At 41.6% G+C, this 27336-nt stretch overlaps 1 protein-coding gene across 1 annotated transcript in view; it reads right to left on the bottom strand.

The window, feature by feature from the left end:
- Nucleotides 1-251: 251 nt before the first annotated feature.
- The window catches only part of SMAD7 (SMAD family member 7), a 27274-nt gene continuing 189 nt past the window's right edge, over nt 252-27336 (bottom strand). Inside the window, exons 1-4 of the mRNA XM_066602575.1 lie at nt 26310-27336; nt 24275-24328; nt 19991-20065; nt 252-3362 (exon numbers count right to left, since the gene is read on the bottom strand). The exon at nt 26310-27336 is cut by the window's right edge and continues 189 nt beyond it. Coding sequence (XP_066458672.1) covers nt 2824-3362; nt 19991-20065; nt 24275-24328; nt 26310-26787 — 1146 coding nt within the window. The 5' untranslated portion in view covers nt 26788-27336 and the 3' untranslated portion in view covers nt 252-2823. The remainder of the gene's footprint in view (nt 3363-19990; nt 20066-24274; nt 24329-26309) is intronic.

Raw genomic sequence — 27336 nt, 5'->3', positions numbered from 1 at the left:
CAATCTTCTTTTAGTGGGTTTGGCTGGAACGAACAGCCCGAGCTTCAGGTTTACTCAACAACATTCAACCCAAATTAGGGTTTGACAGGTTCGGTTCGCTCACCACCACTTAGGAGGACATGTAGGTTTTCATCCCCGAGTTTATCCAGGCACAGCGCCATGCATGCAGGTGTGTCTGTGCCAAGTACTGCAGCTCAACCTCTGTTTACACAACGCAATTACACATCATATTGTAAGAAAGAGCCAAAAGTCAAGAGCTTAGATTTTGTCTTTTTTTAATTTGGCATTTGTTATTTGCATTTATATTAAGCAAAGTGCATCTTTTTAATTTTTCTCGTTTATACACATTGCACAATACATAAATAATGATGCTTATAAAACGTCTTTATATTTACAAGTAATAATATATTTATATATAACATAAAATACATTTTCTTTAATAAATCTCAGGATTTTTTCCTTATTTTTCTCTTTTTTAAGGAGTCCGTTTTTTTTTTTCATTTCTTTTTTTTTTTTTTTCCAAAGCACTACATTGCTTTAAGATCCAAAGAGTGCCTACTCTTGTTCATTTAAACTTCGGTTTTTAGAAAAATAGCTTATGTTAAATCGTGCTCATTGAGCCATAACTAATGACAACGCATCATACGTCACGTACGACACATAGAAGAAATGAACGTCCTCTGTGCATAACTTGTACCTTAGAAGGAAGAAAATATTTAGCAAATACTGTACGTTACAGAAATCTATTCTGTAGAATCCCCCAACCTACATATTGGAAAGAGCGGGCCGGAGCACCGCGCACATGTGGGAGGCCATTGTGTGTGCACCACCGAGTCTACAAGTTCACCAGAAACATGCAACACTACTGCACCATTTTACCGTTTTTCTGGTGAACAGTTAGGCTTTCGACTTTCTGTGCGGGCCACAATATGGTTCACCCTATGGCGGTGGCCGGTTCACCCTATGGCGGTGGCCGGTCCACTCAAGTGTCGATAGATTGTGCAGCAACTTGTAGTGTAAAACATTCTCCCCGAACCAACAGCCCATCACATGGCTCACAATACCATAAGTAGCCAAGATTTGGTAACTCAAAGACCCATTGACACGTACGTAGTAAAGATTGGTTGTCGCTCATTGACACGGCCACAATATTGCACCCAATGGGCCCTTAATGTACCCCCATAGGCCTTGGATTTCATATGTTGAGTGTTGCTCTATATTATGCAAGTATATTACCTCCATAAAGCGCTGCCATATGGCAGCCTACTGATTCCCCATTCCAAGGCCTAAGACTTAAAATTGGGCAAGTAAAATCTCGACCAATTCCCATAATAGTAGTAAAAAAAAGGCATCAACCTTTTTTCCAGTCGTAACATTTTTTGGACTGTCCCAAATATAAAAAAAAGTCTACGTGTAAATAGGCCATCAGGAGAATTAAAAGAAGTGGTGCAGAGAAACATGGCCACTTTCTTTCAGAAACAGCGCCACAGTTGTCTACTGGTTGTGTTTGGTATAGCAGCTCAGCTCTATTGAAAAGAATGGGGATGAGCAGCCATACAAAAAGACACGACCTGTGGAAAGATATAGCGCTATATTTTGGAAGTAAGCAGCCATGTTTTTCTAATACCTTACAACTTCCTTTAATTAAGTTTAACGATACAACGCTGCACACGCTATCCACCTCCAATTCCCTAAAATCATAAATTAAAATCATTGACCATTGAGACCCTCTCAGCTTACACAGAGCCGCTGAAAGGATTGAAATCATCTATATGTATATAACGCTTTAGATATACACATACGAGAAAGGTGATAAATATGACCATGGATCGAGAAGAGAAAAAATAAAGCGGCAGCTATATCCTGCATCGGCTTATTTAAAACAACAAACCGGATGCGCTGCCTAAAAAAAAAAAAGAAATAAAAAAGTGTTCGATGATGACATAATGGGAAGGACCATCGAAGGGGAGGGTTTTGTCGGTAAATTGGCAGTTTTTGGTTTGGTCTTTATCAAAATAAAGCATAGTCACTGCACTCCGGACTCCAGCACATATCGTACTCTCTAAACTGAACATCGGCAAGGTTACACCATCCACGTAACCAATCACAAATGGAAGATAACGGACCTTCATTGTGAAGGGTTCACCGGCGAACCTTAACTCAAGCCCTTGGCAGTTCCTGCTCGTATTATAATTTAGCCGGCTCAGTAACTTGGCCTATAGAAACAGATGGTCATGGGTTGCCTTTTGGAAGCCACCAGGAGCTTGAATTACGAATTCCAAGAGCAATTTAGTGAGTTGAACCATCCCAAAGGTTGGCTAGTTGACAAAAAGTTGACAAAGTGATGGATCTCCATGTGCCATCAACATACATTCAGCATGCTCCACAAGCCGTGTTGGAGAGTCCCGAATTGCTTATCCTATCTTACGGCTGTTCGCCTTTCTGTACCCACTCATCAGGAAGAGATCAATGGTGCGGTGGGGTCAACTTTACATAATAAATACTGATTTACCCTTCCCCCCCTTGCATTCATCATATGTGTTGCCATTCGAGAGGGTCATGATATTACATGAAGGAGTCTCCATCCATCACTCCTCCTCCCCAAGCTTTCTCTGCAATCATCATTCACTCTTGTAAGAAAAATATTTAAAGACACCCCCCTCCCCAAAGAAAAAAAAAAAAATCTTGACATAAGCTATTTCTCAAAACAAATTAATAAAAAAAAAAGTGAAAAAACAAACATTTTGCACAAAGAAGCAAGCACTCGGAAGGAAATATTAGCAGCATGTAGTCAAAGAGTCCCAAAGTCCACTTGTCTCCAAGTCATCGGTTATTAAATATCACCTCCAACCAGCAGGGGCAGCTGCTGATAAACTGTCTCGTGTAGCACTGTCCCCAGCCTTTCACGAAGCTTATCTGTACAGTAAATCCAGTCCACGGCTGTTGCATGAACTCGTGGTCATTAGGCCTTTGCAAACTGTAAGCCTTCTCATAGTCAAAAGCTTTGATGGAGAATCCGGGGAACACTTTATGGACCAGTAACGTCCTAGAGTCAGGGTTGTCCAGTGTGGCCGACTTAATGAAGATCGGATAACTACTGCGGTTATAAACCCAAACGCCATCCACCTCCTTGGTCAGCTGGATCCCATATCCAATCCTGCTGCGTACTTTTTGCACCAGCTGACTATTGTTGTCCGAGTTTAGCTGTCCAATGCAGAAGCCATTCCCTTGAGGTAGGTCATAAAAGATATCCAGGGAAGGTTCTTGGACAGAATATAATCGACCCACCCGTGTCTTTTCTTCCCAGTATGCAACCATGCACCAATGGGACGGGTCCCCAGACTCCTGGAGAAGTTGGGAATCTATGGAGAAGAAGAAAAAAAAAAGTTGAACGTTAGAACAATACCTCAAAAATATCTACATATACATCCTATAGTTAGCGACAATGACGCCTGGAGGCTGTAGAGTGATATAGCAGCCAACAAGAAAATCAAAAAACGTTTAAAATATTGGTCATCACATTTAAACAATGTATCAATATAAAAAACACAGGAAAAGCAATAGAACAATAAACCTATTACCAAAATTGTAAAAAAAAAAAAATCACTGATCTTGAGTTTTCTTTAGATTTTTGGCTCATTAAAAGGCTTTTGCAATTCACACCTAATATTTTTGCTATGGGGGAAAAAAAAAAAAACTATTACCCCCACATTTTCCATACTTGGAACCTAGGCCTATGTAATAAAAGGGTTTGTTCAGCTACACATGTAACTAGGCTCTTTAAAATTGTGGTTTGTGGTGTTCAGGGTGGGGACCGGAAACTGTGCACCAAAGCATTAATTGTAATTTTTTTCTCCTCTTTGTACTAAGACATGTAACTACCACACATCTCGATGAGCAAGGGAAGTTTAGTCACCTTTAGTCACCACCAAGGCAAAAAAAAACCAAAAAACACCAAACAAAAACTTATCTCCACCAATCAGAAGGCTGAAAAAAGCCACAAAACAATGACACAAACCTACATTTTATTTTGCTCAAACTACACTAAAAGGCAAAATTTAGTTCAATTTTTCTTCACGTTTTCAGACAAAAGTACTGATGATATCTAGAGAGGGGGAAGGGGAGTTTCTGTATAGGGGATGGAGGTTTAGAAAAATTCCATATCAACTAAGCAGAAGGAATTCAGTCAAGCTTAGGTGTGTGTACTCTGCTGCCTCTGTATCCCCCCCTTTATTGTGCCTCACAATGCTTTCCTCAAATATCTCTATCCGATTGAAACCTGGCACCAAAAAAGGCAGCTAGCAAGGGAAAAAAAAAAAGTAGAGGGAGGGTTGTAGGGAAGGGGCTAGGAAACCTATCAAATTACCTTTCACCTAACCTTTTTCGAAACTACAATTCTTTCTTACAGAAACTCAGAAAAAGCATTTATGAAAAAAAAAAAAAGTCACAACTGCTCAGAACACAATACAACAAAAACAAACACACGTCGTGGAAAAACAAAAGCTGGAAAGAAACTCCGAGCAGAATCAAAAGCTAAAAGTTTAAAAAAAGTTCACATTTTTTTTTTCTTCTTCTTCTTGTGAAGGGGGAAAGAGGCACAGAAGAGAAAAAGAGGGGAGGTAAAAAGAACCTATTTAGTCCTGAGTGGAATGTGACTAAAAAGTCACAAAAACTCTACAAACTTTTTCGTAAACTTAAAAAAAAAAAAAACTAATAAAGAAAAGAGTAGTCAGGAAATCTCTGTAAATGGAAGTGCTGCAGCCACCCTGTTGCGTGAAAGAAAATCCTTAAGACTGCATTTTTTTTTCTCCCTTTCATCTCAAGGGCCCTGCCAGTACACCCTGCAATTTTCAGACAGACGTCAGTAAAGAGGAGTTTTCAGATTATTGTAATTGCCTAGCCCAAATAAATTGCAGGCTTGGTGAGTGTAACCTACTCTGCTGTTAACCTCTTCCTGGCCTAAAAAAAGCCTAACGCTTCAGACAAGACTTTTTGTACCCCCTTTAACCGAGGCAAGAGTAAAAAACAAAAAAATTTAAAAAGTTACAACTTTATTAAATGAGCTTATGTTATATCTGCAGAACACCTTCAAAAAAAAAAAAAAGGCATGGCTGCAATTTGCACATCTTAATGCTATGGTCAGCCCACCCCACTAGCCCTGGGGAACTTTTATGCAAAGGGGGCAGCAGACGCCCCCTGCCGTCTAGACTAGTACATGTTACAAAAATAACCCCCATCCCCTTCTTGCATTAAAAAGAAAGGGAGGAGGAATAACCAGATCTCTCTCCCTTCACAGACCACGAGAACATTTTTTTTTTTTAAACCAGCCCTCCCCACCAAAAGGGTAGAAAATGCAGCACTGACAAAAATATTAGTCGTTGTGATCCTTACTACTACAGCTAAGATTTTTATTTTTTTTGTTAGAAACCTTTTAGAAGGTCCACAAAAAATGCTGACTTTTTTTTTTTCTTTAAATTCTTCATTTTTATTTATTTTTACATCCTTTCTCTACACCCCAACATGAAAGGAACCCTTCCAGGAAAGGAGGGGGTGTGGTAGCGGCGGTGGTGGGGAGAGCTAGACTAGTCTGTGTGTGTTTGTGTATGCATTAGTGAATACCACATAACAAGCCGCTCATTGCCACATACAAAGGCTTATTTAATTGGCAGCGCGTAGAAAACGAGCTACCCTGGCTTGCAATGAACGGGCCAGTTATAGGAACAGAGGGCGCAGTTTATGAATGAATTTTTTTTACCAGCTTCTTCAATGACATCGAGTTCCAAGGACAATTTTTTTTTTTTAACAGGTAATTGCCAAAATTTTTAATGGTTCGAAGCCAAGGTACACTATAAATATGTCTACCCAGTTCCGTTTTAAGGGACAGCCGTGTTGACTTGATGTCTAGTCATTTAGACTTATAACAATGCCTTGACTGTGATTGGTCTGTGGAAGGGAAAAATCTGCCTTCATATAAGGAGGATAGGATTAGAACGTATGCCTGCAGAGCTGGTTTTTGAACATGTATTAATAAGGTAAAGAAAGTATGCTCAGCAGTGCCCCCTCCAGGCAGGGGCAAGAATAAATTTTTTTAAATTTTTTTTTAAAAGTCATCCTAATAAGTTGCTATAAATATGGTCAATTTCTGAAAACAACCCCGTTTAGATTAAGGTGGCCATCAAGAGTAAATTCATGGGCTGCAAAAACATCCCCATGCACAAGTATGGAATTAAACTTCCGGTCAAATCGGTTGCTGCAAGTGAATATTCCTCACAAGAGATCGGCGAGGCACAGGGGGTCTCAACCATATTACTCATTCCTAGTGAGCCGAAAGGCCACCTCTTGTAGGGTGCATGCCTAGAGTCAACCTACTGAACTAAAACAAGACAGAAAAAAAGGCACATCTGCCCAACTCCGGTGGCAACAAAGTAACCAGCTGATTTTTTTTTGTCTGCCCATGTCCCAGAACTCAGTCTCATCAGCCATGCAAATTATAGAGTGGTTTTTTGTAGGTTGAAGTTGAGAGCCTCTTAGCAGCAAAATGCCTTGGAGGAAGGGTGGGATCTATGAGGAAGCCAAAACCCATCCACATTGTATTTACAGTATCTACGCAAGATGCTGGAGTGTTTTTAACCATTTTCATACCAGGACTGACCTCTTTCTCCCCCACAGAAGAGAAATTCCAACTTTGTGCAACTTTTTTCCTACCAACTTTTTAATGCATTTATCTCAGCCACATAAATTTGTACCACATGATGTTGTTGCAACATCTAGCTTGCAGTAAAAGTTGCATCCTGGCGCAATTATTGTGGCCATACATTACTATCCATTGGACTCAAATACTTGGGTAGCGTTACATGTTGTACTTCAATGCAGAATGCAAAAATAAACGGGACATGAGGAATCAAAGTACGAAGACATTTCCTGCGGTTCAGGCGGACTTCTAATGATATTCTCAAGAGTTGCTAAGGGTCCTTTTACACGGGATGATTGTCCCATACATAAGTGATAATTGTTCAGTCAATGAACTCCCCCGGCCCGCCTGCCTCTATTAACAGTAAATAGGCAATCGTTCATAGATGAGCGACGGCTTGTTTATACGGGATGATCATCGCTTGATTTTTACGCCTTCCTAAACGCAAACTAATTATTGTTCAATCGCTTACACAGAACGTTATCCTAAAGGCCCATTTACATGGAGCGATGATTGCTTAAACGACAGTTTGAGTGACAGCTTTGAGCGATCATTTTGCATTAACTATTAAGTAGCTACTCAGCTACTTAAGAGCAATTAAGTGTGCAAATGAAGCCTTAGCTGAAAGCAGTTAATAGCCCAAAGGCTCTTATCTGCATTCAGATCCTTTGTTCTCCAAGGGAAACAATGCTATCAGCACTACCCGTGGAGGACTGCTGATAAAACTGACTGACGATTTTTAGGTTGGACTGAATTTAACGATCAGCTAGCAGTGCACAATGGCCGCGCGTTTAGACGCAATGATTATTGTTCAAACGATCGCTTTTTAGCGATTTTTGAGCGATAACCGCTCCGTGTAAATGGGCCTTTAGTTTCGCAAGCTCCAACGATAAACCGACCGATAACATTCCATGGACTCAGTTTAAGTAATGGAAGCCATTGGTTCCATCTCAGGTTTCCATCTGGATGCCATTTTCAGTGATCCAGATGGCAGTCTAAACGCGATAGGACAGGGTCTTAGACGCAAGATGCCCAGTCGTCTTCCGGATCTAAAATTACAAAACAGCCTTCTTGAACAACAGCCAAACGGAACGGACTCCTGGCATCATGCCGCCCAGGATGTGATCGCTGATGCCAGAACAACAGCCCACATCGCTACGGCCTCCGATTGGCAGGCAGTGGTCACTTGCAGTTCCATCAACAGAGACCAGGAGAATCGCACAGCGGCAGCACAGATCACTGCTGAAGACAATTACCCTTTCTTTTATTGTTTTTACTCATTTAGCTCTAATTTTAAAATGTTTTTCAGTCATTTAGTCCCTTTAACAAAAGGCTTTTTTGGCTTTAGAATGGAAACCAAAAAAAATTCATAGAACTAAAATTGCCAAAAAGAGGCAAAGAACAAAAACATAACAGTTCACTATTGGTGACCACTCATGGTAACCAAGCTACCATTCAACAAAGCTATTCAAAAACCAAGATGGCTCCTGGACACAGCCATTTTTTTTTTATTAGTAGTTTATTTTTTGGAATTTGCTAAAGAAAACCCCAGCTTGGAGCTTTCCCAGTGGGAACACATACATCTTTTTTTATTGTAAGGCTCAGCCTGCGGTCAAAATACTTTATACGGAAGGGAGACGCTGCTGTACCTCAAACCTAAATAGTCAGGAAAATGTATATTATCAAGCGAATGTGGTTACTTGTTTGGAGACAATTTCAGCCTATAAAACAACCTCAAAGTACAAATTGTCTGCAGAGAAGAGAAAAAAAATAATAACCTCAGAATCAGTCAGGAAACTCTTAACAGGAGATGGAGACATCTTTTATTAAGTCTGGAAAAAGACTAGAGCAAGTTTTTTTGTTGTTTTTTTTTCTTCTTTTAACAAAAAGTGCTAAAAATGTTCTAAAAATGACTGAAGAAACGTTTGGCCTTGTTCACCTCCTTTATAGTCCAAGGGAATTAAAAGGACAAATGCAGCAAAAAAAGTGTTTTCGAACTCCGAATAAATTTGGTGGGGCACATTTATTACTGATGGTGTGCCAGAATTCTGGCGTAAGCGGAGTCTTTTTAGTGCAAATCAGTTTTGACAAATTTACTATTGATTTGCACCAAAAATAACACTTTTCTAGAAAAGTGGGTGGGGTTCGAGTGGAGAGGTTTTTAGACAGGTTAAAGAATTCAGAGTTAAAAACGCGCAAAAGTTACTGCAATCTCACTTTAGTAGATGGATGGCATAAAAAAAGACTCACTACCTCTAGACCCATTTAATGATGCTACCGTGTTTCCCCGAAAATAGGACAGTGTCATATTAATTTTTGTTCAAAAGGTTTAACTTTTTTACATGTATAGCTGCCTGGACACTATTTAAATTGACTTTTTTTTATTAACTGTTAGCAGGGCTTAATTTTGGAGTAGGGCTTATATTTCAAGCATCCTCAAAAAGCCTGAAAAATCATTTTGCATCCTCAAAAATTCTGGAAAATCATGCCATGTCTTATTTTCAGGGAAACCGGGTATTAACATTGGGTGACAGTATTAGAAATTTGGCAAATTTTGTGCTTGAGAAGAAAAAATAAAAACTGCGAAAAAAGTGACAAACTCCCCAAATCCTAGTAGAAAGTTTGCTCGGAACATGGATCATCATAGGGCAGCTCAATAACACTGCAAAAGTGATCTAGAGAGCCTGACAATAGGATCAATACAAGAGTCTTCTGATAACCGCTGCATCCACAGTGGTGTTCAGCCAATCGGGCTCACAGATTAAAGAAAAAGTTTCTGAAAACTTCTCAAAAGTTTAATTGCTGCAATGTTTCTCACAAATTCTAGTTCTTGTGATCACTGCAAGATGAGTGTGACAATATCCGTATATCTAACTCACCTTCACTCCCATAAACCCTATAGGGCAAAATAAGCTAAACGTGAAAGCTTTTTCCTCTCCCCTAAGCTTTTGAGAAATTCTAGAAAAGACAGTTTGCAGATGATGATGGCATTTTGTAACATTTATTGCATTCCACCGTTGAATCTGATGAAAGATGAGAGAGGGGGGGGGGGGGGGGGGATAAAACCCTTTCCTTCTCTCCTCCCCACTTCGAACAACCATCCCCTTTTTATCCTTTGCAGTACGCAGTATCAGGCTACTTAGCTGAGAAGGGAGGGGAGGGGAAGGGGGGGCAGCTTTACCACCAGCCAGGTTGGAGACAGTGTGCAGACTTAAAAAGTTAATCATTACTTATGTCTGCCTTCATAATCTAATCAAGTCCCCTCAGCACATGTGAAACTCACATCCACACAGTACAGTCATGGCAGCTCCGATAAACACTCAATGGGAGGGGAAAAAAATGATGTGCAAATATATGTAGAAAATTAAGTAAAATTCCAACTTTTTGAAGATAAAAAAAAAAATGTTAACTTTCGAAAGGCATCATGCATCAATTCTGATATATAGCGGCGGTATTAACTCCACGTGGTCTACAGTCTACTAATATGGTCGGAAGACGAAGGTAATGACCTTCCAGATTATAATCTTCATATCCAGGAGACAGGACAGCCGGATCAGAATTGCGCTATAGAAGCCAGACAAAATGTCTAACGACCACAGACGTCAGTGGCGAGGTTAAAATGTAACTAGCTCTCTGGTTTAATGCTCTCTTGCACCCTCCTGTCTACTACATTAATATAACCCAGACAGGTTTTATTAACAGCGACTGCCAGCTGTGATGAGACTTTTCTTTTTATTATACCAATCATTTATTCGGCTTACTTGCTGTCTCAGCAGACTTTCAAATCCAGTCTACCTACTACAGGTACACGATCAAGTCAGCAAAAAGTTGGGACAGTCAAAACTTTGACCACAGGGAAACAATGTCACCAACAAGTGGGTTTGTAAAGTGTATGGTATAAAAAGTTTTTTAAAAAGTTACTAAGTTTTGCATAGGATAAAGCAAAAAAGAAAAAACAAAAACAAACCAAAAAGGAAACAAAAACATAAAATCCCAAAAAGACAAATCCTTAAAAGAAAAAAAAAATAGTTAAGAAATGGTAAAAAGAATTAGCATTATTTTGACATGGCTTCATGTATGTAGGGTGGCCTTTCCCCAGCGATAACCTACAGAGAGGTTCAAGGTACCCAGACAAGACAGAGCGGCAGCAGCGGTGCTCAGAGCCTATTGTGACACAGACACAAATCCAGACCTCATAATCTCCTTGCAGTAAGGTTACTGGGTTATAGAGGTCTATTCTTTCCCAAGCACGTGCTTCCTCAGATGAACTATTATCTCATCAATACTCTATCAATGCTACCTAAAAGGCCCCTCTCTGTTGGCAGGGAGTGCTTGTGTGCCAAACAAGAAAAGAAAGAAAGACCCCCATAATGGCTGAAAGTAGCAACGATTGTGCTTTTGTTCGGCGATGAATAACTGTCCTGCGGCGAAGCCGGATTTCAGGGACGACTCATTATGTCTATCAAATATAAACATCAATCCAAACAGCAATTAAAAAAAAAAAAAAGGTAGTATTTGGCATGGCAGCCATTGTGGAGGATGAAGCTAGAGTCAAGTCACCAAATGACATGTAGGAGACCGAAGAGGCTGAACCACCATATATGTCATAATGGATGACTTCAGAAGTAGCCCTGATAGCATTGACGTTAGGATCATCGTTACAAAAGTGGGAAAGACTTACGGCAAAAATACAAAAAAAGGAGTTAAAGAAAACTTTAGTTTAAAGCATCACATCAGAATTCACAAAAATGTCATCTTCTCTTTATACTTCAAACCATTTGCAGAGGGAGTTGAAAAGGGTGAAGGCAAGAGCAAAAGAGAAAAAAAAAAATCTCATTTTTATAAGTTAAACCCAAGATAATGACGTTGGGTGGGGACCCGTGTGAGAGACTACAGCCGCCAAAACCAAAATTAGATCTCAGCCAACAACCTTCTTGGCCTCAGAAGTTTGGGGAAGGAAACTTAAAAAAAAAAAAAAAAAATTTAAAGAATTCTGCAAGCGGCAAAAATAAAAAAAAATTAGAAAAAAAAACTCCCCTTAAATAAAAGCAGGGGGCACATAATCTACAGGGTTTGAAGAAACCAAAAAGGAAGAAAACACACCAAACAATTTTTTTTTTTTAAATAACTCTTACTAAGTGAATAAAAGCCCTTTTAAATTCCCTTTCTTAAGAACAGTTTTTGGCAGGGTTCTCGCTTGAGGAATGATGCAGCTTCCTCCCCTCTCTTAATATTTCCTGTTAACTAGTAAGGTGAAAACCATTGCAGGGCCATGAAATGAGTCACCATAAATATTTGGAGTTATCCTGGAACAGAGAGTAAAGAAAAAAAAAAACTAGAAAAAAAATGAAAAAACTAGGAAAAAAAAAAAAATGCAATGAATTACAAAGACATTCAAAAAATCCAACAGCTCGAAAAGGACGGTGGTGGGACAGCAATTCCTAGAATGCCATGTTCGAGAAAAAGGTACCAAGGTGTACACGAACCCACAATGGGCATTTGCCCGCTTTGGGCCAGCACCTAAAATTAGAGACCTTTCGATGTGAAGAAGTCAACTATGCCCCAACGTGAATGTTCACTTAAAAGTTTTATTTGTGTGTCACAACTAAATTGAGGCTGCGGATAAGAAGCCCAAATCTTTGGAGCTGAAAATAAACTGCAAGGAAGCTGCTCGGTGACAGTAGGCAGTCAGCCAGACTGCTGTGTGGGTTATTTAATCCTGCTTAAGAAAGATGGTTGTGTTGGCAGTGACCTCGGCGTGGCCTGTTACAGTACTCTCCTAGACAGCTCATTCTCAGGTCATCAAGAGACGGCACCAGTAGGAATTCAATGTTCATTTTCTAAACTATGCAGTCACGTAGCTGATAATGCAGGCAGCAGACTGATAGCATGAAGCAAGAGTACATTAACGGCGACGACGTAGAGTGCTGGAGCTTTCTGCCCAGACGGCTATGCCCTGAGTGGCACCGTACATTCCTGTCGCGTTAAGAATGACAACAGGACTGCGAGAACGTAGCGACGTGGCAGGAAAAAAAAAAACATTACCAAAAAAAAAAAAAACATACAAAAAAAAAATTATAAAAAAAAAAATTTACAAAAATAAAAGTCTAAAACATAAAATGAGATTTGCTGCGCTCGTTTAGCATTAAAAACAGCCCCCTCAGTCTTGCAAAAGCCCACCCTAGCTGCCTGGAGTAGCCTCTGCCAGGAAAGAGACCGACACAAGAAGGCCAAAAGCTATACAAGACCCTTGCCAAGACCCAGTTTCCCTCCTCTTCACCGGCCTGGCCTCTTGCAGGGACGGTCAGATGGTGTGTACTTTACAGCAGTACACCCAGTCTGGCAGGCGGCCTAGTCTCATCCAAAGCCTTTACTCTGTCGTCTTGCTATTAACCCCTGATGATAACCTCACTTTTGGAGGGCCCAATCCAATTTTTTTTTTCTTTCTTTTTTTACTCTCCCGCTCACGCAGTTCACATAATCCTCTAGTAACACGTTTTTCTACTGCCAAAGAAATTACAAGGAGAAGCTCAAATTTCGAGTCTCTCCCTTTTCCGTCTTCGAAAAAAAAAAAAAAAAAATCAGCAGTCAAAAATGTAACAAAATCGGTACTGAAACCAAACGCTGAGCTGGACTATTTGAATAAACCTATGGTCAAAAGATGACGCCATTTTTTCAAAACAATCCTCTTCCGCCAAGTTAATTTAAACCATTTTATTCTGGTTGGTCGGACGGGGTAACGTTTCTCCTTTGGGAGAGCACCTAATAGGTGTGAGGAGACTTATAAGGTCATGCATGCGCCTCTGGGAAATTTATGCAAATCAAAGCCTCTACAGCGCCACCTATTAGAAGGCAGCATTCATTGCAAGTCATTGTTACAAGGCCGGTAAAAAGTTCTGCTATTGACTTGCAGAAATGCGGTCAAGTTGGGTGACAACCAATATGGCCGCTATGCAACAGTTATTCCCCATTAGGTACAGAGTCAGTGTTCTGGCATAACGGAAAGCCGAGCGTTAACCAAAATAGACGAATACCACCCCTGTGTTATAGTAGGTTTATCCTGACAACCTTTACACACAAGTCGGTCATTACAGAGATTGACCCCATCTTCAATTAGTTCCTGGCGCGGACACGGCAGGTTTAAAAAAAAAACAAAAAAAATGAGCTTTTAGTTCATTATTAACAAGAATATGTATGGGAGCCAATGGCACTTCTATTGTGAGGCCTGAGTGAATGAGCTGCTGCTCCACAACATGAAGAGTTACCAGCAGGATCAAAGGCACAGACAAACATTCCCGGCTTGTTTGCTATGTCATAATGAAGCTTAAGGCACATAGACCTGAAGACTTTTGTAGCAGCACTCAGATAGGAGGGCACTCATTGCAAGGAGATTTCCACCCCTCAAGTATGTCTCACAGGGTACTGAAGTGCATATGTAGCAGAGAGGAGCGCTACACTGAGAAGGCCAACAGGTAACAGTGATCTTACCATGAACTATACCAAATGACAAACTCAGCCCTAGACACACTCAACTCTGCCGCATCTGTGTAATCAGGACTGTCTTACAGTACAAAAAGAAGCAAAAAAGTTATAAAACTAAAGTGGCATAAAGTCATAAACACAAGTGGCAGAACCCTTACTATTATCGGCGTACTCCCTGATGTAATGGTTTATTTGGCAGCACCCACCGTCAGTTTGGGGGTTGACTCCCTATCACGTGCGACTGCAGACCTACCGATAACATGGGTGCATTTGCACATCACAACTTTTGTCTAGACTGTACCACTACTCCAGCTGGAGGATTATATAGGAAAGCTATCGCATTACTATTTGAGCACTGTTCGTTCGCTGTACAAGCACTATTATGTGGGTATTTTAAGGCAGGGTCATGCGAGTACTACATGGCACTACTATTTGACAATATGGCGGTATTATTTATGCACAGTGTATTGCAGTTTTGTAGGTACTCTAAGGTAGTATTGTGTGGGTACTGCATGTACCATTATTTGGCACTGAACATACTGTATTATGTAGGTACTATTGTGTGGGTACTGTATGGTTGCATTATTTGGCACTGCAAGGCAGTATTTATGCATACTCACTGTTATTTATTTGATGGCATTATTATGTGGGTATGGCAGTATTATTTAGGCAAAGTCATTTGCTCTTTTTATGGTACCATTATGTAGGTTCTTTAAGGTTGTACTGTGTAGGTAAAGTATGGCGATATTACTTATGCAGACTCACTGTTCATTTTATGATACTGCTAGGTCAGTACCATAAGTTAGTATTGTGTGGGCACTGTATGCACCATTATTTGGCACTGTATGACGTTATTTGTATAATCTCTGTATGGCATTATTATGTAGGTACTCAAAAGGTACTATTGTATGGATATATGGCATTATTATGTAGGTACTCAAAAGGTACTATTGTATGGACACTATATGTTACCATTACTTGGCACTAAATGGCAGTAATTATTCACTGTATGGCACTATTATGTAGGTCCTTCAAGATAGAATTGTGTGGGTACTGTATGGCAATATTACTTCTACATACTCGCTGCTATTCGTTCATTTTATGCCTCTACTATGTCAGTATTGTTTGAGTACTGTCTAGTACCATTATTTGGCATTGTATGGCAGTATAATTTATGTACTATTTAGTACTCCCTGTTAAAGGCATTAATTAACTCATTTCCCTCCAGTGAGGCCCCATTTTCTTAAGAGCTTCCACAAACCTTGATCTCGCCCAACATGGGCGTGCAACTAGGAGCATAACTACAATAGGTGCAGAAGACAGTGTCACGCCTGGGCCCTAGAGCCATAGAGGGCCCATAAGGTCTCCGTTCCCCATATAAGGAGACCAGTACTATGAATGAAGCATTTTACAGTGCGCCTCTGTGCGCAAAACCCCTTTATAACAGGCGCCCACAAAAAAAAAAAATTACCTAATGCAAAAATGAACAGGAAATAAAATGTTGCGACTCATTTGGCGGTTAGCTGCCATATGAATATAGGTTTTTGTGTCTGTGTGCCGGACGACGTTATTAAGAGGCGAGATGATAGCCGAACAAAGTTTGTCTCTGTTACTATAGGGAATGCTCTGTGCCGCTTCTGATAAGAGAGACAAACCACAGGAGGGGTCATTAAGTAAAGATTGCCCACGAAAGATGTTTTTGTGCCAAGATGAGATTCTTTTAAGAAGAAAAAAAAAAAAAAGGAGGAGGAGGGAGCTTTATATACAACATGAAAGGGCAGCACAAGTGAATTAAAGGTCACCTCTGTGCTTTGCAGGAGGAACCAGCTCTTTTGTGAGAGGCCCGCCAGGGATTAGGTTTTTAGCATTTACATTTTTTCTTGCTTTGCCAAAGGAATCAAATCTCTGGCTCCAGTCTCCCAAGTCCCGACCTTCATCCCACCCCCCTGAACTGTGCCCCATTCATTAAGCTAGCTAACTGCAGCGAGGCCCAAGGCAAAAGCAGGGGAAGAGAAAAAAAAAAGTGCTTTTACAGAGAGCGAGCCTCATTGGTTGTATCCCGAGAGCCAGAAATGTTCTGTACTCCGAGACGATTGCTCAACAAAGAGCGGCAGGGGCATTCTCAGGATCCCACCTTGGATAGTCTTACAGAACAGTGACGATGACCCAGTATACAGGATGTAGTCAAAAAGCCGGATCCGGTATTATGTATCAATACTGGCGTTGAAGTAACAGGTATGTTATGGCACACGGGCCCCGGAACATGGTTTTCAATTTTGTGCTGTGGCCCTTGTAAGAGATAAGAGTGTGAAACTCAATTGCAAGTTGAAAGTAGCATGCGAGATGCAGAAATCAGCTTTCCGTGTCTCCTTAAGTCCAATGGGACCCCCACTATGACTGAAGGAAGGAGAGCATAATCGAAGTGGCCTCCTTCCGCTACAGTGCTTATATAGAACTGGTCGCAGGGCTAACGCCATCATTCAGGAACTGTGTTAATGACCGGCAAAGTGTCAAATTACTAGTAAGGGCACAACTCAATCAGAAGACAATTTACATGTGAACGTGCGGATTGGAATTTGGCGCAATATCCTTGTTGGAGCTGTGCTCATTCCAGCGACCCTCAATGTGGATCGGTACCTGAATCTCCTTCAGACCATGGTGGATGACTTCCTAGATGATCGCCCCCTATTGTAGCAGGAGGCGGCCACTTCCAGTAGGCCATCCTTACTTCAGTCATAGCAGCAGGCCCACGAATTTCTGCTTCTTACATGCTACTCTTCAACTTTGCAACTGGCTTTTTCTCTCAGTACGGGGGCCACAACTTAAAGTTGAAACCTATGTTCTGAGGCCCACAGGGCCCATGGGCCATACCATCATGTAGCCCATCCATGCCTTCCTATTCAATTACGCAAAATACATGCAAAATTGCTGGATATCTCGAAAGCAGTAAAACGATTGTAACAATTTCCTCAACTTGGCAATCGCTTATTGACAACTACTCCATGTAAACAGGCCTTAACCAAACAGCCTATGCTACAATGGCTGGGATCGGAGCAGCGGAGGTCGCCTAGGTTATTGTAACAACGACCCATTCTTACACCACGAGGCTACATTACACTTGTGAAAAGTGACACATTGTAGCCACAATGTAGCAAGTCACATCAAGACAACATATAAAGAGAAGACAGCCCCGCAATCCCCCTTCTCTCCCCTCCCTTGTATTCTCTCTCTTGCAGATTTCTCCTTCTCTTGGGGTTCAACATTAAAGCAGAAGGCAAGCACGCAGAATAGACTGCTTGTAAATCAGCACTAATGCAAAACAAATGCTGTTTCATGTGGTGGTGCTGGGCTTTTTCATGGCTTGCGTAGTCAAGATCCTTCCTTCCATGAATCAACACTTATCAGAACCTCATTACAAGAGCCAGCTTAAGTTACACACTAATTTTGTTTTTGTTTTTTAACTTTTTTGAAAGGGGAGGTAGTAGGAAAATTCAGCTCAATTAGAGTATGTTAAGAGGCATCAAGATGAATTCATGACACGCTATAAGTTAGAAAGCCTGAAGGATGCATGCTACTTATTAAAATTAAAAAAAAAACTGGTCTAAGTGCAATAGAACAGAACCCCCAGTGGTCATAACTGGAAGTGCAAAATAATCGCAGAATCTTTTATTTAGTGGAGGGGAATTTAAAAAAAAAAAAGTTAGAAAACACAACAAAAACTTTGCACAAGACCTTAACTGACCAAGTCAATGAGTTACACAACAGCACAGTTAGTCACCCATTGAGCAGCTTTGTAAGAGTTTCTCAAGCTACACCCATAAAATCCATCCACGACTTTAAATTCCTTCTTAAACCCTTTGTTGGCTGCAGAGCCTCCCCACACATCAACCACAGGAGAGAGGAAAATACAAAAATAAAGAGGAGGGGGGGAGTGGAATAACAAGCAAGACCATGAAATGAAACACTGAGTGCATGAAACCTTCAGGTTAAACTGCATCAGTGCCCCCACCGCCTCTTAAGGGGGTCTTCATAGAGTCACAGTCATTTCCTCTATCCCCAGCCGACCAGACTGTGCAGATTCTATAGCTGATAGAAAACTTTCTACTGAAAGCCAGGGCTGAGCAGAGTTTATTTAAGGGGAGATGAAAGACACCCAGCGCCCGCTCTACAGTCATCACAAGTCATCTGATAAAGAACTCTAAGGGCAGGAGGGGAAATTTTTCCCTTCTAGCTCAGCATTTTTGATTTGCAAGTAAATACACGTCCATATTTACACCCCATAGCGGCCATGGGGTAACAATAATCCAGCCTATGGGGATGAAAATCACTGCCACATTCAATGGGGCAGATTTATGAAGACTAGTGAAGCAGTCAAAAGATGAGCAACTCTATCACAGTATTGCAAGCTGTTTGATAGATTTGGTGCATTTTTAAACACACATTTGATTCATTTTCCGACTTTATACCCCCTTTTGGATAGTATATTCTACACCATTTTTTTTTTAAACACATGAAGACTGGCACTAAATTTTGCAACGTGACAAATTAGTACCACTTTTAAAAACTGTCCAGCAGGGGGCAAAGAACTGTTCTTTTTGACACTGCTCCTTTATCCAAAATGATCTGTGCCAAAATGTTGGCTCAAGAGGAATAGCAAATCTACCCCAATGCTCCAAACCATATATCTAAGGGTACCCTTACATGATACAACTATTGGGAGCATAAGCGCCCAACAGCCGTTCCAGCGACTACTGCACTGAAGCAATAGTTGTTCATAGAATTCGAAGACTGCCGGGAATGGAGGCTGAGCATGTGGGAGATCTCTTCCATCCGCCATTCACTGCAAAAGAGGTAGTCGCCCGTAGATTGAGGGACTTCGGTTTACACTAAGTGAGAAGTCACTCAGTAGTTGTTCCATTTCAGCTCACCAAAACTACTTGGCGACTTCTTAATCAGCGCCCTGTCAGGGCCATGTATATACAAGCTGACAGTCGCTCAAAAACACGTAAAGGTACCTTAAGATACATCTGTACATCTACGGCTGCAATTTTTTGCAGAAAACAAAAATATATATAAAACAACCAAAATAACCAAAAAACTGTGCGGAGATGCAGAACAGGTAAGACACATGCATGATACAACATACCAGCAGCCTATAACCCACGACACTACAATTTCTATCATGACCCTATAAGCCACTGGCTGTATAAAGATAGCCAACTGTTTAAAAAAAGCAAATACCCATAATGCAAAAGGAGCCTGATTACTCCCATATAAACCATACTAGAAGTCTTTTCCCCCCTCCTAACGGTATTAACAAGAGTTTCTACTGATATGACATCTGGAACTGAAAATATATAGACTGCTGGGGCCTCTTGGCAAAATTCTTAATGAAGACTTGAGAAGAATTTACTGGCTATTTCTGTTTTTGATTTTTTTTTTCTTTTTTTTAATTCCCCAGTTATACATGAGGGTCTGCTCACATAACAGCCCAATTAAGAACAGCCTGGTCCAGCTTTAATGACCTTCGTTTCTAGAGCGGAATGGCATGTTTGCCTAGTAAACGTGCAAGCCTATCGTTACTGTACCCACAAAATCTCATTTAGTGAGCGCAGCGAGGGGGCCCCTGCTTCCAACATAGACCAGAGCCATAAAAAAAAAATGACTTGAAAATTATTCCCTGCAACACTAAAAAAAAAAAAAAAAAAAAGCTCCAAATACGATCTATTCCATATCTTTATGGACAGAGCAACAATACATCCTATAGAACATCCGCATAGGACTAACAATGTGTCAATGATAAGACAGATCTCTCACCTGAAAGCCCCTCAGGGGCCAGGTAATTAGTTCCCCCTGTCTCAGTGGAGGAAGGCACACAGTCTGTAGGATCCGCTGAAAGAGAAGGAAAAGAAGCTTGTTAACACCCAAGTTTTGTTCTAGATTAGTTGACAGATAAAAGAGAATGCAGCCCTCTTGCAGAATACAACCCTCAGTATGCTCAGATATGGAGACCTGGTCTAGTAACCTATATAATCTGGTATGTTCTGCGGACTACTAACCCCAACATCCGTGTACAAGGAGGCTTGGAGTTCTATAAACAGCTACTAGACCCTATTAGGAACTAGAAATGACCAACGTAAGACATGGCATCAAATGCATATACCCTACAAGAGTCAATACATCACAGGGAAGCGGCAGAGACATGTAAAATCTTACAAGAATTTCTCTTTTCTAAAAACATGAAACAGAGCAGCATTTAATGAATCTTAGCAGAGACGCAAAATAGAAAGCAGATGTGGATCTCCCCAGCAATGTCTTCTACACATTAATGAGATGTGATCCTGCGCTGCAAAAAAATAAAGACCCCTGGCATGGGTGCAGGGGGTGGGGTGGTGGTGGTATGTTGTAAGTATAAGGGGGGAGTACAGATGCATAGATAGAATCTCAAGAGGTTACTAGCATGTACATAGATGCTTGGACACATTGCATTAGAAGCTTCTATGATCATACTGCTATAGCCTAACCATAAACAATTCATACATTGGACCCAGTTGCTTGGCAATGCTGGGACCTGTAGTTGCATATCCACGCTGACGAGCTGCACCAGGACAAAAGGCCAAATAAGTCCACTAAAAGTTTAATTGAGGAGAATCAGAAGCCATAACAGGAATATACAGTTTACCAGGATACACTTCATCAAACTTCAAACAATGGAGGAGACAGGAAGTGCAGTCACTTATGAAATCGTCCATCCTTATTTCTCAGCGATTTAAATTTTTTTTTTCTTCACATAATGTCCTAAGGAATTTTTTTTTCTCTCTTTCCACCCCTGTGAGCGAACGTGGAGGGTTATTAAATGGCACGATTGTGTGCAGTGCCAACATCCAGCCGAACACTTCCAGCCCTGCAGCACACTGTAGCCATATAGAAAGTGCATCATACTGAAGTCCCACATGAAACGCCGCCTTAGGTTATGCGATTACAGGAACTTGGCCAGGTAACAACTCTAGAGAAGGAAGGGACATTCTCAGGAAGCACCAAGGTTGTACACTTCCACGTGGATGCCAAAGCCTTTACTTTGTGGTTGCCATCTACTCCACCGACACACAGCTGCCAGCTTTACAATTCCCAAATGCGCTGTACAGGTTCCAAACAAAAGCAATATATAGGGGCTATGGCCCTTTAAAAGGTATAAGATCCCAGGGTCCTTTCACATCCTTGGCAATTTCCTCACATTGGTGTAAAGATCAATAGTGGGCTATTCCCCACCACTACATGCATTGGCATCATTTGTCCACAAGGGTTGCAAGAATCTAAATCCTTTTCTCCGGTCTCCATTGCAGCATGAAAGTCTTGAGAGATGAACTTGGGTCTAATAAGACAGTTTGGGTCTGTTGGTTTACCCAATGTATGAAGATAGTGATTACTAATCCCATTGCAAGTTGGAATGCAAAACTAGTCATTAAGAGAAATTCACAGAAATACATTATTGCTGGGTGCATGTTGAGAATCCAAGCCCTAAAGGTTCACTCCACTGGCATGTCCAGCATAAATCATTCAGATGACATACAGACAAGTTGTCATTGCACCCAGTCATAGCTAAGATGACATAATAATTACATTGTTCCACCTCTCAACCACTAGGGGCGCAAGTGGCATTTTTATGGAGCAACTAGACAAGCATCTTAGAGCGAAGTTGACACTTTGCATTGCAGATGCTGAGAGTTGTAGTTTCACAACAGCTGGACAGCACTCCCATAGAGTATAGAACAAATGATTATGGCAAAGTTCTGTTGTGCTACAGAAACTGCCCATATAGCTTTAGGCCTGAAAGTCTGTTCCAACTGTACACAAAAAGTCCTAATCCAACACCAGGCGCTGCCCAGGGCTCCGGACTATCACTATTTGGCCTTTGTGTCTACTGCGGTAGGCAAATGTCTTTAATGTGGTTTTATCATGAATTCGAGTGAGCCTTCACTTTCTTCTTGTTAAACTGGTGAGGATTTCAGATTGTTCCATTACAAAACGACGTTCCTGCACTCACCTAGTAACACCAGATAAACAGAGGGAACACACTGCTCCGAGTGCCCAAAAAAACTTTGAATTAGCAGCAAAAAAAGGATTCCATCCAAATATATCATCCACTGTTAGTACAAAAAAGCTTCCTATCGTCCTATAGGTCTGCAGTTGTTAGAACATGCTGAGAGTTGTAGTTAGGACTGCTGGTATAAGCAGTTCATTTCTTCACACTCCCAATAAATGTGATTACATCTTGTATGCTGATACATAAAAGAACTTTGGTGCCAACACTGGCATCAGGCTGGCACCCTAGGCAAAAAAAACTAATTCAAACCAAATCTTGATGGTACATGCTTTATATAAAAACAACACTGCAAAATACTATCAACCTTGTATAACCTAGGAGGGATCTTTCATATGTGCAGAATATTTCTGCAAAACACACGTTTTGCACCATAATCTGTGTGTATACATGCAAGTTATGGAGGGGAAATCTGCAGCAGCAGATTAAGGCTGCCTTCACAAGTCACCAATTTGCTGCAGATTTCTCCCTGTCAATTGGATTCAAATTGAAGGGGCGAAAGCTGCAGTGAATGCAGCCTCAGGTTTGTCTTGCAGAAATATTCTGCATGTGTGAAAGGTCCCTTAAGGCAAAAATTATTAAGCCACAATACAAATCTAGAAACATAGGATATGATACAAGCAATAATCATAAAAAAAAAAACTTGACCAGATCAATACCCAAAGCTCAGCGGGTTTGCACCATGTCGCCAACTCCATATCTACAAGCATCCCACAATGTCAGTTTTATTTATCTAGTACAAGGTGAGCAGGATGCCAGCCAGGTTCACGCAGGCGACTCAACAGCGCCGGTGCCAGATGAAAATGGGCTTTTGTCCTGGCGGGCAGCCCATTCATTAAAAGCAACAGGCATGCCAGAGACTCATTTAACAGGTTCAGTACCAACAAGATGCCATTCTCATCCCACCAAAGGCTTTGAGGAGGGATAGGATTTGATAGTGCCTGGATAATAGGTAAAAGTAATCTTATATTGAAGATTTGATACCTTTTAATTACTAACAAAAAAGAAGGATGTTACAGCAAGATTTTGTACCTACTTAGGGTCCTTCATCAGGCTTTTAAAAAGACAAGTCTGAAGAACCATATATACACATGCACATAATGGATCTGTCTTGGAAACTTGATTAAGAACCCAGAGTCAAAAGCTTGCAATAAAAATGAGTTTTGTTAGCCATTAAAAGGTACATCTACAACATTAGTTTAACTTTTAAGGGCTCATTCACACAGGTGTATTTCCATTTGATATTATGCACATAATACGGACAGCATTCCACCTCATTGATTTCAATTGTGGTATTTAGCATTTTTTTCACATGACAAGTCCTATTTTTGTCTTTAATCCCAGACCAAAAACACTCATTATCGTCTATGGGATTGCGTAAAAATACAGTAGCATGCATATTCACTGCGTTTTTACACGTTTGCAGTGGTTAAAAAAAATAAAAACAAATAGTGACATCAATTGGGCCTTCTTATGCTTTTTGCGCGCATAAATACGCAGCTCATACGCAAGGCACGCGCACAAACAACTGCATGCACATCAAAAACACCATTTCACAGACTAAAGACACCTTTGCCCATGTGAATGAGCCCTTACTCTATTGGCTAACACAGTGTCAAACTCTTTCTTTTGGAGTGCAAATATGTAAAATGCAATAATAGTAGTTAAATAGTTATATAAAACCCACAAAACCACTAAATATAAATATATAACAAATAAAATAAACATAAAATAAACTAAATGAAAATACATAAAACTCAATAAAAGCAAGGAAAAAATACTAAAATATAAGGAAAAAGGAATGCATAAAAAAGAACCCAAATAAAAATGAGACAAGAGTCAAGTAGTGCAGAAGTTTTCCCAACTTACACATTAAGTGCATCCTACCCATGATAATAACAGGACTGGACATAGCATGGAAGCTGTCAGTGAACAGAAGTGACAAGTCTGAATGAAATACACAAGAAAAAAAACTTCAAGTAAAGCAAAAAGGAACTCACCACAAGGCTTGAGAATCTCCATTGGGTATCTGGAGTAAGGAGGTGGGGGGGACTCTGCAAAGCAGAAAAAAAAAGTATTGAGGAAATAAAGAAGGAGCCATGAGAAGGAAAAGACTGAGAAGAGATAGAGACTTGTGATAACAGGGACATTGTGTTTGTGTAAGCTCTGGGGGTTGGAGCTGGGGCAGCAGGCGGTGATTGCCTTGATTCTAGGAGTCTGATAAACAAGAGACCGCCTGGCGCCAGGCTCTGTGCTATCTGCTCCTCTGGCTGTCTGATCAGGGATCTCTAGTACAACTCTGCAAGCCAGCAATGCCTGATAATCCCCAGCTAGTAACACACAGAGGGGAGAGAGACATTCTCCATGCCTGGTCCTGCTCTAGCCCCCCTCCCCAGGATGCACTTAGGGGGGGGGAAGGGGGGTATTTAGTTTTTTGACAGATTTGCTAACTCTTTATAATATCTGCTTGCAACTTCAATGCCAGAAGGCTCCTTGCTTGCTGGAAGTTGAGCTTTGCATATACTGTACATCTTGCATTGATACAATGTTGCAAGTTCATTGCTGTACAATAAACAATAGTAACAACTGGAGGATATAAAGTCTACAAACAAACAACTGTATGTCATGCAAAATAAGCCCAACAAAGCAGGGAATGCACTGAATGGAAAACCATTAACCCTCTGTTTTCTGTGTCTATATAGGGCATTAAAAAAGTGTATGACATGCAAACATTGTTATTAAAAGTAGAGGATATATCAATACGAAGAAAATGAGATATCAGGGTGCACTGGGAGTTTACCTCCACATTCCTGGATGTCTAGAAAGCTTTACACATTGCACTAGCAATAAATACCTCAGGCTCATAAAACCTAGAAGGCATGGAGTGGGAGTTAGAGAGTTAACACTAGCCTGTAAAGCAGCATTACATTGTGTTATCAGAGCTCATAGACTCAGTGACTCCAGGAGGAGTGAGTAAACTCTGCACCCAACATCTGGGGAAGTGTTCACAGGTCTGTCCAACTTCCTATACTGACAGTGCCATCACTAGACAGGATTAGCCAGCAATTTAGATGCCCACCAGCAACATAAATACCCCAATAACCCAGATACCCCAGCAATTCAGGGGATCCTCAGCATCCCACAGATAGCCAAACCTGTCCCAGACATTAATAGTATTACAGTCATAAATCCATGCGACAATAAAGTAAAATCCACCTCTGAAGATGTATCAAGGAGACTTATAATCTACAGAAATGCATTATAAAGCCCAGACCAAAGACATCTAGTGAGGTGTCAGCATTGTCGGGGTGCAATGTAAGGTGGTGGGGGGTACTAAACAAGGAATTACATTCTATATTGTGCATGCATGGGGTACAAAGCCTGTAAAGGGGGGCACATAATAGTCATTGAGTAAAACAGAGTGGGAGACAGCATAGGAATGTAGTGAAATACAGAAGGGGTGTTCATGGAGAGTTGGGGGGTGAAGAATATATAAAGTAATGCAATATACAGCTATATACCATGATGAGAAAACACGACTATAGCTGGGGTGCAGAGTATATACAGTAATGCAATACAGTGGTATATATATTAAATAAGATGACAAACTATAGTTGGGGCGCAGGTTCAAATGCTGGGATAGGTGAAGTAGCATATCATTGTGGGTGACATATACAGTAATATATGGGGAAGACATGATGGGGGTACATGATATGGGGATCCTATTGGGGTGCAGAATATATAAATCAATGCAATATAGAGCTATATATACCACGATGGGATGGAAGACTATAGTTGGGGTGATGGACATATATAAAAGTAATGCAATACTGGAATATATACATTGATGGGATGACAAGCTAGTGCAGAGTATATACAGTATTGCAATATAAGGATACAGATGTCATTGCATATTATAGTTGATATATCATCCTTGTGGGTGACACAATATAAAATAATGCATATAGGAAGACTACAGTTAGACCCAATATTGGGGTGCAGCACAGTAATGACAGCAGCAGTCGCCCCTCATACCTAGCTCGCAGAGCCTGCTGAGGTGATGCGGGTTGCAGCACAGCAGCTCCGGGTTGTTCTTGCCATAGGACTCGCAGCAGCTGAGCCTCTTGAGCTCGGCCGAGTGCCTGAGATCCGGCCACCTGAAGAGCTTGCAGAGCAGCAGGGGCAGGGAGAAGGGCTGCTGTCCCAGCCTGGAGTCCAGCTTGGCCGAGGGCAGCAGGAGGCAGGGGCTGCGGGTTCCCCCCTTGGACTCCACCGCCTGCAGCAGTCCCTCCAGCTGCCTCTCCTTGAGCCTCTTAAGCAGGGAGTGGGTGAGCGCCTTCAGTTCAGCCTCAGACCCCCCCAGCTGCGCCTTGGACACCTTGCCCGTCTTGCCCATGCAGCAGCCCCCGGCCCCATGCGCCCTGCTCTCCCCTTCGCCGTCCCCCGTCTCCCCGGGAGTAGCTCGGCTCCTCCAGAGTCGCCGGACGAGCACCGATCTTTTGGTCCTGAACATGCGGGACGAGAGCAAGGCTTCCCGGCTAAAAAACGTGCATGACGCCCGCAAATCATGAAGGATCCTGGATCCGAGGCCGGAGGAGGGCAGAGACAAGCAACAGCCGCAACAGCCCGGGGGGGACTGGGGATCCGAGCAGAAGCCAAGGCGCTCTGGAACATACGCCAGTCTTATCGGGGGGTAGAGATCCTGCAAAGCGGAGGCAGATCCTTCACAGTGGGCACACACACCATAGATGCCCGCCGAGGTGCCCCAGCATGCCCGGGCTGCGATCACTACAGGCGGCTCGGTCCCCACGCTGTAGATCCACTGGTACAATGCAACGAAGTGCCGGCGCCGCTGTATATCCGGGGAGCCCCGCGTCCTCTGTAATCCACAAGAATCCCTGATCCGGCTGCTCAGGAGGAGAGAGGGAAAAAAATGCAGCAGAGTCTTGTGTCCTCCTCCTCCTCAGCTGCGGGGCCGGCCGGGCAGTGTGATGGAAGTGTGGGGAGGAGGAGGCACAGGAGGAGCAGGAGGAGGCACCAACACACTGCCACATCCTGCTGC

Source organism: Eleutherodactylus coqui, chromosome 5 (genome assembly GCF_035609145.1).
Source record: "Eleutherodactylus coqui strain aEleCoq1 chromosome 5, aEleCoq1.hap1, whole genome shotgun sequence".
Taxonomy (NCBI): Eukaryota; Metazoa; Chordata; class Amphibia; order Anura; family Eleutherodactylidae; genus Eleutherodactylus; species Eleutherodactylus coqui.
The sequence above is the reverse complement of the archived record's forward strand: the minus strand, read 5'-3'. Positions and strand labels throughout refer to the sequence as shown.